The sequence below is a fragment of the Euleptes europaea genome, chromosome 5 (assembly GCF_029931775.1).
Source record: "Euleptes europaea isolate rEulEur1 chromosome 5, rEulEur1.hap1, whole genome shotgun sequence".
Classification (NCBI taxonomy): Eukaryota; Metazoa; Chordata; class Lepidosauria; order Squamata; family Sphaerodactylidae; genus Euleptes; species Euleptes europaea.
Genome location: NC_079316.1, coordinates 30,403,221 through 30,415,063, shown reverse-complemented (window position 1 = coordinate 30,415,063; position 11,843 = coordinate 30,403,221). Strand labels below are relative to the sequence as shown.

At 42.1% G+C, this 11,843-nt stretch overlaps 1 protein-coding gene across 1 annotated transcript in view; it reads right to left on the bottom strand.

Annotated features, from left to right (window-relative positions):
• Positions 1-4,680: 4,680 nt before the first annotated feature.
• ERICH6 (glutamate rich 6) overlaps positions 4,681-11,843 on the bottom strand; it is a 38,612-nt gene continuing 31,449 nt past the window's right edge. Inside the window, exons 14-18 of the mRNA XM_056850390.1 lie at positions 11,462-11,616; positions 9,931-10,016; positions 8,282-8,440; positions 6,434-6,665; positions 4,681-4,941 (exon numbers count right to left, since the gene is read on the bottom strand). Coding sequence (XP_056706368.1) covers positions 4,681-4,941; positions 6,434-6,665; positions 8,282-8,440; positions 9,931-10,016; positions 11,462-11,616 — 893 coding nt within the window. The remainder of the gene's footprint in view (positions 4,942-6,433; positions 6,666-8,281; positions 8,441-9,930; positions 10,017-11,461; positions 11,617-11,843) is intronic.

Here is an 11,843-nt window from a genome sequence, read left to right as displayed (position 1 = left end):
ACTGAGGCAGACGAAACAAAAACCCAGTCTTGAGAGACAAGATTTCTTGTGCACTGGTAATCAATAAAGAGGTAATGTAGGAAAAGTTCCCTTTCCACAGTCAGGGTTTGTGAACCAAGATTTGTGTTGCCTGTACCATCACTTGCTCTCCTGGATAGACAATGATCTGGTGATACAAAGATCACCAAAAGTGGGTTAAATAATATATAATGTATATTCACAACTAGCCAGAGTGCTTAACAAGTACAAATGTCATGGATATTGTATATTTCTTGGTCATCCAGGGGAAGGTTCATATATGCCCTTCTGAAACCCATAAATGGGATAATGTTTTGGGACTGGCAGATTAAGCAGAATGCACATTTTGAATACCAAATAAAGGGCTAAAACCAATCATAGTTTTTCAACAGTCCAATTGTTTTTAGCAAGCAACTGAGTCAGATGTTTTAAAATTCCCTCTTTATACTACAAGTGGGATGATGGTTGAAGTCATTGTCTTGTTTCATCAAATTTTGCCTGATTAAGAAATTTGAGATGGACAACTGCCTGCCCACTTTAATCAACAGTTGTCCCGCAAAAGGTAATTTGTGAGAGTAATTATATTTATTTTCAAATTTCAAATTTATAGCCCGCTCTCATTCCCAGCAGAGGCATAAACAGTGTATAGCTCCTTGAATGATTTTCCATTAATCAGGGGTGGGGTTTTCTATTGCCATTGCCATCTTTGGTTTGTTAATCAGTTGAATTTTGGATTTTCAGATACAGAGAATGCCACTCACTCCCCATTTCCTGCAGCGGAAGAGTTTTGTAGCTCTCTGTATGTGTAACCTGTCTGGAAAGTCTTTTGTTCATACCGTAGCGCTGTTTTGAGTGGTCTTTAGCTAACTTGTCTTTTCTGGTTTTCAGCCACTCACCAGCAATATGGGCTGTTCTACTTTAGAAGGCTTTTGTAAGGAGTTCTGAGCTAATTGATTTGAAGGGCTCTGAGCATTTGGGGGAAATGCTATAGGAATGGGCAATTTTATGTAAAGGTGTGAAGATGATGATTGAGGAACTAGCAAAACCAGCTGTAGCTATTCCAAGACATTCTTCAAAAACATGCTGAAACCACACATATTTGGATGTCTTTCAGGCAGATTTCTGGACATGCTTTGTATGTGTCTACTTTTTTGTCATTGTTAAGGCTTTTATGAGCAAGTATATCAGATATACCTTTAGTTATACAGTTATATCTTTCTAAGCCCACTGATGTCTGCTGACTTGGAAGGGCACAAGTCTGCTTAGAATTACACTGCATATGTTGTCTGAATAACTGAGGGGAGGGAGAAAGAGGGGGCGAAATGAACCAAGCATTCTGCAGTGAGCATCTTGATGCTGCTCCTTTTAAATCAAAGGATCAATAAACAAAGTGAAATTTGTTTTTTAAAAAACCCAGATGTATTTTTATTCTTTGTGTTATTCTTTCATGCTTCTCGCTAGAGTTTAGTGTTACTCATTCCAGTTGTTGGGTTTAACCCCTGGCCATTGTTCTGCTGATGTTATTGATCCCACACAGCAATTGCTACCCATGGTTGGTAGTCTCAACAGGCTTCACATGGTTCATGGACCACTAGTTTAGAAACTGGATTGTAGAATCTTAGCCCTCTCCCATTTGAACATCTACACAATCAACTCATTCCATAGATAACTTGTTATAAGTCCCACAGATGTTCTCTTTCATGCTGATGGGTCCATTAAATAATATGGGAGTCAAAGACCAGGGAAACCAAAGATGAATTAACATAAGCTAAGGTGTGTAATGCTAACAAAGCCCAAATGTGGGCCCAGATCCTTTGTATCACCTGAACAGCTGAACAGGTAACAGCTGAATCTCAGGAGATTTTTATATGCCGACTTCTCTACCACTTAAGGATTAAACTGGTTTACAATCCCCTCCCCCTCCCCACAACAGACACCCTGTGAGGTAGGTGAGGCTGAGAGAGCTGTGACTAGCCCAAGGTCACCCAACTGGCTTCAGGTGGAGGAGTGGGGAAACCAACCCGGTTCACCAGAGTAGCCTCCACCGCTCATGTGGAGGAGTGGGGAATCAAACCCAGTTCTCCAGATCATAGTCCACCGCTGTTAATCACACCACGCTGGCTAACCACTATACTACACTGGAGGTGGAGTTTAGTAAAAGGAGATTTCAGTCAGTGCATATATTACTGGGAGCTAAGTGGAGCGTGCATGTTACTCCCATTCTGCAGTTACTCCATTGGCTGCTCATCAGTTACTGAGCTCAGATCAAGGTTTGGCTATCATATACAAAGATCTTCATGCCCTTGGACCCTCATATATGCAAGACCGCCTCTTCACCTATGTCCCACCATGACAACTGTGCTCATCTGAGCAGAGCCTTCTGCAAGCGCCAAAGATCAACAACTGCCCATACAGGTGCCGTCTCTGCAGTGGCCCCACCCTGTGGAATGGCCTACCTGAGGACTCCTAAGCTCCTGGCATTTTGCAAACTACCGTATGTAAAACAGAATTGTTCAGGGCATTTTTTAAAACTGAAATAGAGCTACATCGTAAGAGACTGGTTAAAGAAAACATACTGTTTGTCTACTGATGTAATCACATTTCTGCAGTCCTTAACATGTCATGTGCTTTGTTCAGAAGGCAGCTCAATTTCAAAACTTCTGCAATTCCTAGTACTATTACATTGCTTATTAGATGTATCATCCTATTGATTATATTGATGTACACTCTAGTGTTCAATCTCCTGCCTAACATAGGTTCCCAGTTCCTCTTCTAACTTGAATGTTGTCAGTTGGGAGGGTAATGAATGAGAATGGTAATTAATGAAAATGTACACGGTTACTGTTATTGCAGGTGAATTTATTAGAATAGTGTAAAAAAAATCAGCGAATGTAGCTGGTGAGTCCTCCAGAGATTTCCTTCCCTGGCTAAACATACAGAGAGAAGCTCTGGAGGTATCTTCTAAAATGATGAATGAACCCAAATACCACTGGACAGCACTCTCTCTCATTTCTCCTCCCCCCAGCAACAGCAATTAACCAGTCATGGTTGGAAGAAAGATTTCATCATCTCTTTATCTTTTGGTAGGTTAGTAGTTAAGAAATATCTGGAATTAGCCTCCCTTTGTCATTGTGACCTTGGGTTTTTGTTTTTTTAGTTAAATGTAGACATTCTGCTATATTTTCTTCCTAGACTGCATCTCATAATTTCATTCATTAGCAGCAACATCGGGTAAAAGCTATCCTAACAAAAACGGATTCTGGAATGGCATTTTCCTTTAAAAATATAGATGCATAGTAAGGCCTGAAAATATAGATGCATAGTGCAGACTGAAAATGATTGCTAGCAATCCAAGAAGGTACTGCATATTTTGTGCAAAGCATAAGTGGAACAATTGCTAAATATATATTTCAATATATTTTCCACTTCACTTATTTATGTACTTACTTCATTTATTATAGCCCATGTTTCTTACCGACACTCAAAATACAAAAACTGTTCGCTCAGACATCATAAGACTTCTAATGATCAATGCAATAGAACTAGGATGACAGGACTGGAAAACAATACAAAAAAAAACCCCTTGTCTAAAGCATGTCATTATATAATGCAGAAAATGGGTAACAAAGGTAGAATGCAGTAAAAGGAAGGTGATACATCCAACAAGCACTGCAAAAGACTGCAATCCCATTCCCTTATAAAAGCAAAATCCTGAGCTGTTACATTATACTACAGTTCTAATCCCTTTATAAAAATCTTCTCCTGAACATTTCTGTTTTGCACAGTCTCTACAATGATAGAACCAGTGGGGGCCTTCCTGACTTCCTCTGGCAAACCATTCCACCAGGTGGGAGCTGCAGCAGGGAATGTGCATGAAAGGGCAGTTATGTGTCTTATCCATTTGCAGGGTGGTACTTTCAGAAGACTTAGGTCCAATGTATGAAGCAGTCATGGCAGCACATAGCCGGAGAGGTGGTCCTGCAGCTGTGTGGGTCCAAGGCTGTTAAGGGCTTTGTAGGTGATAACCAGAACCTTGAATTGAACTAGTAACTCATAGCTAATCAATGGAGTGACTACAGAATGAGTGTGATATGCACGTTCTGCCTAGCACCCAATAGTAGCAGGGCTGCAGCGTTCTGTACCAGCTTTCTAAGTTGACTTTAAGGGCAGACCCATGTAGAGTGCATTACAGTAGTCTAGCTTGGAGGTAACCACAGCACGAATCCATGTGACCAGATCAGCACAGAACCATCTTCCGGTCTATATAAAGTTGGAGGAAAGAGTTCTCACAACTTCATTAATTTACTTCTCCAGTAATAAGGTCAGGACCTTATGTGGGCTTCCTAGAGGCACCTGGTTGGCCACTGTGTGATGACCGCTGGACTTGATGGGCCTTGGTCTGATCCAGCAGGGCCATTCTTATATTCTTAAAACCCCATCTCTCTCTTAGCTGAACCAGCAAGTGCCAGCTGGACGCATCAAATGCGGGAAGGCCAATGACCTTCAAGATCTAAGCCTCCATCCCTATCTCCATCATGTCAGCATTCAGTCTGAAGTTGTTCACCCTTAGAGATTTAACCACCCTAGTAAGGCATCGGTATGGAATTCACCGTACTTGTAGACCTTCTGTAGAACAATGAAAAAAATATCTCATGATGCTAATCAGGCTGGCATGTTTATTATTGACATGATTAATTTGTCCAAAGTAGCACTGACAGCAGACTCTCTGCAAAGGTCCATCAGTTTCAAAGCCTGTCTTGAAATGTATGAAGGGAGCTGAATTTTAGTCCACTGATCATTGCAAGAAAATTCTAAACAGCCATGCAATTTAGCAAACACTTGGAGAATCTTTATCCTGCAGGCAAATAGCATGAGGTCATCTTCAGACACGTGCTTTGGCCATGGATGATGACTCGTGAATGCCTTTTAAGGAAAGAAAGGGCAGAGAGTTAGCAAAGTGGCTAAAGCCACAGGATACTTCAGTCCAAGAGAAATTCAATAGACAGCACACGCTGGAAGTGTCAGGAAATTACAGGACCTTTGGCCTAATGGCTGTTCCAAGTAAACTGGTAAAAAGGTTTGATAACCACAGTGAAGATGCTTTGCTAAGAAGAGTCAACATGGCTCCTAGAAAGAAGAAGAGCCGATTTTCTTTACCTTTCAAGGAGAATCAAACTGGGTTACAATCATTTTCCCTTCCCCTCCCCACAATAGGCACCTTGCGAGGAAGGTGGGGCTGAGAGAGCTCTAAGACAGCTGTGACTAGCCTAAGGTCACCCAGATGGCTTCACGTGTAGGATTGGGAAAACCAACCCATTAGATTAGAGTCCATTGCTCATGTGGAGGAGTGGGGAATCAAACCCGGCTCTCCAGATTAGAGTCCACTGTTCTTAATCACTACACCATGCTGGCTCACAAGTCTTGCCTCACAAATTCTTTAGAGCTTTTTTTGAAAGTGTCAACAAACTTATGGGAAGGGGTGATATCAGTCTGCCAAAAAAGACTGAAAAAGTCCCTCGTAAAAGAATCCTGAGTAAACCTAACAGTAATTTAGTAAACCCAAGTTGATTTTCCTATCATTTAATAGCACAGTCTGCCATCAGCCTCTAATGTTGAATCTTCTTTTGACATCTGCATGTCTTATAGAACTACATAACTGAACTGTGTATATGCCAAACTGAAAAAAACCCCAAAAAATATCTTTTTGGTATTTATGGTTTTTTTTGTTTTGTTTTTTTTACAAAAATGGCGGCAATTAAAGGGAGCGAAAAGTGGGTCCCCCAATAATGCTGAATTTGAAAGAATCTGAAATAAATCTTCACTGCCAGCCTTCTCCGGAGAAGTGGGGCTGTGTGGATCCCATTTTTTTTGGGTTGGATATTTGTTGGGTTTAGGTTTATTAACCTGAATTCCTTTTAAAAAAATCCAGGTTTTCTGGATTTTTTTGGAAATTTTCAGGTTTAATAAACCCAAACATGAAAAATACAAAAAAAAAAAAAAAGGACACACCCCTAGTTACGGCAATCTAAGCCCACTGGTTTCAATATACTGTTGATTAGCCAACATGATTGATTATCCCAATCTACGTTGATTGTACATGCTGCTGTAATGCTTTGTGCATACATAAAGATCAGTGTAAAATACCTTGATTAGCCAAATGTTTTGGATGTCCACCTAGACCATTTGATCAAATGATGCCGAATGGTATAGTTCTGTACAAACCAGATCAATTTTGTTCCAGTCTTCAGCAGATGTAACTTCACTTTCTAATACCTCCAATGGTTTGAAGCCATTCGTTCTCTTTTTGGTAAAGGTTCTGCCCTCAGTCACAAAACAATCCCCCTTTTACCTACTCAACTCCAATTATAAGAACATGTAAACTCATTCATCCCCTGGTTCCTTTAAAATGAAGTACCTTCACTTTTGTTCCTACGTTGATTTTTGCTTGTTTCCCCATTGCCAGGAAAGAAACGGCAACTTTGTCTTGCCCAAAAATCCTGACACCGACGTTCTGGTTCAAGGACACAAATACGGGTTTAAATGGTACTGTAGGAGTGTACTTCTGCAACTGGTTTGGCCAGATCCATGTTTTCACTTTGTTGCCATCTTGGTCTGAATAATGTCCTCCTCGAATTGTAATATTTATCCTAAAGGAGTAAAATAATAACGTGAAATGAACTCAAAGAAAAAACACACACAACCATATTGCTTGCACTATATTTTTATCCTGCTCTTCCTAAGAAGTGCTCGGGTGGGCACACATGATTCCTCCTCTTCTGTTTGCCCTCCAAGTACACCCCTAGCAGTTGAATTGTATCTAGCCAGTTCTGTAAATACAATCTTGTCCAATTCCCCTCCTTAGTACAACTCTCTTCCTAAATAGCCTTTGTCCACATAGGTCCCATGGTTCCTAGAACAGCCTTTCTTTGGTTGATCAAAGGGGATCCTCTTTCTTCACCAGCTGAAAAGCTGGTTGGATTCTGCCAACCTTAAACCAGGGGTGAAAGTAACTAACATCTGTTTGTTTTTTAACCAGGACTGTCTTTCTTGGGGGAACTAAAGATGGGAGGTACCACTTGGGGCCCTTTTTCCCCCCGGTATGCAGTATTGCCGCATGTCAGCTGACTTTCACCCCTGACAAGGACCAAGTACTGGCATGCTCCCCCCCGCCCCCGCCCGCAGATTCATTACTTGCTTCAACACTTGCCTTAACCTGAGACCTTGGAGAGCCGCTGCCGGTCTGAGTAGACAGTACTGACTTTGATGGACCAAGGGTCTGATTCAGTATAAGGCAGCTTCATGTGCTCACTTCAACTTGCTTGCTGTGATGGCACCCCAACCAAGAACACCCTGTCCATAGCCAAGTAAATGTCTATGCTTCTGGTGCCTCCCATCACAATATTGCAGTGACCTGTTTGATATCTTTCGGCCAGTCTGCCCCTTCTAAAGATGGGTGGTGGCAACCTTATTGCACTGGTCTCGCCCCTTCTGCCTGACTGGTGCGCAACCCTGTCCCAGCAAACGTGCTCAGTCTGTGGTCTGAACCCCTGGCTGCCCTCTGCTCTTCATTCCCCTGAATGCCAGATTACACTTCCAATTTTCTCCCACCTCACTTCTGTTTAAAGCTGGCTGAGCCACCACTGCCAAATGGAAGAAGAGGATTACTGCCAGCATTTGTGTTCCTTCCAAAGGACAACGCACCTGAGGTACTTATACTGAAACAGAAAACATGTCCACTTTTGAAGTCCAGTGTTTTTTGTGCCAACTGCCAGCATGGTGTAGTGGTTTGGAGTGGTGGACTCTGATCTGGAGAACCGGGTTTGATTCCCCACTCCTCCACATGAGCAGTGGAGGCTAATCTGGTGAACTGGATTTGTTTCCCCACTCCTACACATGAAGCCAGCTGGGTGACCTTGGGCAAGTCATGCTCTCTCAGCCTCACCTACCTCACAGGGTGTCTATTGTGTCTATTGTGGGGAGGGGAAGGGAAGGTGATTGTAAGCTAGTTTGATTCTGCCTTAAGTGGTAGAGAAAGTCGGCATATAAAAACCAACTCTTCTTCATCATCATCATTGGGAATTTAGTGAATGTTTCGTACATGCTTAATGCCAGGCAATCTAGCCACCAAAAAGGGAGTTTGATCACACTGGATGTACTGTTAAAACAGTAAAACCTACCAACTCTTGGTTTTAAATACAACCTGCATAATCCATACTAAGTGCAGAGAGAGAGAAACCCAAATCACTAATTTAAAAGGACATACCACACAATTCCGTTGGGATGATAGCAAGTCCCTTGCCCAGAGGATTCAAACACCGCTTGGATGTCTGCATTCTCAGAACTGTCTTCTTGTACTATACAAATATAACCGCCACTCTCCTTCCTTGGTACAATAATAATGGCCAGATTCCCAGAGGGATAGCTGCACATGGATAAGGATCCTATGGCCCAGTTGCTTGCTTAGGAATGTTGCTGCATTGCCAGGAGTGCGGGGTGGCTTCAGTCAATTAGTTCTTGGGCGTTTTTAATGGGGTGCCACCCAGAAAATAGTGCCTAGAATTGTTGAGAGCCAGTTATAAGTGACATTTTGTGGCCATTTCTCTAAGCAAGATGCTCTCAGTTCCGTTTCTCATGTTCCATTTTGAAGACATAGGTTTGGATCCAGACTGATCTTTTTGCAGATGCCCATAAAGTGTGATTTCCCCCCTCCCAGCAGTCTAAAATGCCCTCCCAATCCAGTTCCTGGTAGTCTCCTCTCCCTCAGGAACAGGAGTTCAGGTGGCATTTCAGGCTGCCATGGGAGTGGGAAGCAGGAAAATCAAGCTCTATAGATGTAAGTTCTTGTGCACATGGACACTTTAGTTGGATCTAACTCATAATATGTTCATTTACCTACATTCCCATGAAAACTTGAGCTAAGCTAGAGGCTTTTCCTTATTCGCTGTGTCCTCGCTTGTAAGTTCCTGTTTCGTGGGGGGGGGTATCATTTCTGCGCATATATTGCTCACTCTTGTGGTCAATTTGATATTAAAAGTTTATATCCAGAGTAAAACCTACAGTTTAAATCTACAGGTAGATGTGTTGGATATAAACTTGTTTGATACCATATCTACCACTAGAGGGAGCAAAACACATGCAGAACTGGAAAGCCCCCCCCCCCCCCCACCAAGAAACAGGAACTTACACATAAGGAAACTGTGAATGCGGAAAAGCCTTAGGTCAAGAGACAAGGGGATGGATCCAAACGAAACCTGACATTTCTACCGATTTCCTCTTCCTGCTCATGTTCCCCTTCATGTCATTCCTCAAGATACCCTATCCCTCAGCAGCAGCATTTTGTGGACATTAGTGGGCTGCAGTGGGAGGGGGGGAAGCAGGAAAATTCCACACTGCCATTACAACATTTAGTCTAGATCCAACCCTAGGGCTGGACACCGGTGAGCTTCATGGCTGAGTGAAGATTTCACCATGGGGACTCCCCAGCCCTGGATCTGCACACTACCCACTGTACTATACGGATGCTTCTTGATTACTGTACTTTGATATAACCCTGTGTGTAAAGGTCATCACTCTTCTGTTCATCCAAGCAGCTCATGATGACATCCATGAGAGCTGTTCCATTTTATCCTTACCATTAGGCAGTATTAAGCTGAGAAAGAGGGACTGACCTAAGGTCACCAACCGTGTTTTCCTCAGCAGTGTTACACCGTCAAAGCTAACTGACTTCAATAGACTTAGAAGAGTGTGACTCTGTTTCGGGACTTCAAGAGAGCTAGAAGGGGGTAATATATAACTGAAGCCAGTCCACCCCAGTTCATGTCAGTGGGACTTGAAATGAACTTTACTCAGATCTTGTCAAAATATGGTTCAGATGCTGCCACCAGCGACGCGAGATAAGCCACAAAAGGATACAATATTTGCGCCGTCCCATCTGGAAACATAGTAAGAAACTTTACACCGTTTTTGTAGTATTGTTGCAAGAACTGATTTTTCAATAACTGCACAAGGGAAGAAAACAAGGTATGTAGAAAAACTGTCTTTATCTGCATGAGTCCCAGCTTTCAAAAGGCAAGCCGGTTGCTAGAAGATGGGTAGCTTATAAGAAAGATGGGTAGTGGCGACTAGCAACACAAAAAGTTGTGCTTTGTTGCATCCCTTGGTACTGGTTAATTTAATGAAGGGGTTGGCATTCCCAGATTCTGTGGGATACAAATGGGCTTTCCCAGTGGATAAATAGTACCCTACGGTCCATTTCAGGTCAGGAAAATTGCACAGGTGGAGGCTGAAGCCCTTCTCTACATGCACAGTCCCAAACTGAAGCAGTTACCGGGTATGGGAACTGGAAAACCCACAACTCATGTCTCACCCAACCTGCCAACTTCATAATGCGCGAATAGCATGGGTTTCTAATCACACTTCCTCTCCCCATCTCCCACAATCCCATCCACTGATATGATAATTCTCCTGGGCAAAATTCTATCCCAATTTTTTTTATAAGCCCACTGTTTATGGGTTGCTATTATTTTAGGGCACATGTAGGCAAAGTTGCTTTTTGCCAGCAGACAACGGGCATGCCGAAGCCAACAGCTGGCCATCTAAAGGGTAAAGAGCCAAGACCTTCACAGCTTCCAGATATTAAAGATATACTTTTGTTTTATTGTTTATTTATATCCCGCTTTTTTGCCTGATCGGGGACTCAAAGCAGCGGATATATGCTTTTTCCTTTGCACCCAGTTTGGTGCCATCCCCACTTGCACACTGAAGCAGTGCAACTTGGGGGGAGTGTACCAATGGGTTTTCCAGACTGCGATGTGATGTTGTACTCATATGCAGACATGGAGGGCTGAGCCTCCTCTAGTTCCCCATTTTCACAGGTGATGTGTAAGCCCAAATCCATAGACGTGGATGTCAATTCAATTTCAATACCTTTACTGGCAAACCATCGAGCAATCAGAGTATAACCTAGCCACTATACCTCATTTTACCTCACCTCTTAATTACATCACCAAGAAATTTAGCCACAGTTTCAATAATCTCAGAACTTCGGGAGGATAACAACAGGTTAATCTTACTATCATCAACTTGATCAGCATAATCTGAGAGAAAAGGATCTAAAAGGGCAGCATGAATTTCACAATAAAATGGACAATACAAAAGAATATGATCAATACTTTCTATCTCCCCCATAACACAGTTACACACCCTAGCGGAGTATGGAATTTTCTTATATCTCCCATACAAAATAGCAGAAGGGAGAATCTTAAAACGGGCTAGCATATAAGCTCTCCGAAGATGAGGAACAGTAAGACAGGAAAAGTACTCTGGCAGAGAATTTAATATCCCCCATCGCAATGGTGAACATCTACCAGAGGCTAAACTTCTAAGTTCTTGCATCCCACATGGATGTCAATCTGGACATTTAAGGATTAAGAACAGGGCTTACCTTTCCACCTGCAATGGTGAAGTCACAGCAAGAGATACTGTAGGTAATCTTTTCACTCCCTTGTTCAGTTGGCGTTACAGGAATCTTAGTCCAGCCTGTTAGAGACGGAGGCTCTTGGGACAGAATGTATGAAATAGTTTTGAGTTGTTTATTATCTAAGGAACATAAAGCAGCACAAAATGAATGCTGTATATATACATTGTATTGCACACAAAAACCACTCTGATGCATACAACCTCTTGTCTAACCATGTACTAATAATACAAAATAAACAATGGTTAAAACAATGTCTAATTAAAATCTGTACTTTCTTAGTGAAGATTTCAGAAGTTTCTATTTAGTATTTGTTTTTAATTACATCCCAGTTTTAGAGAAGATAAAA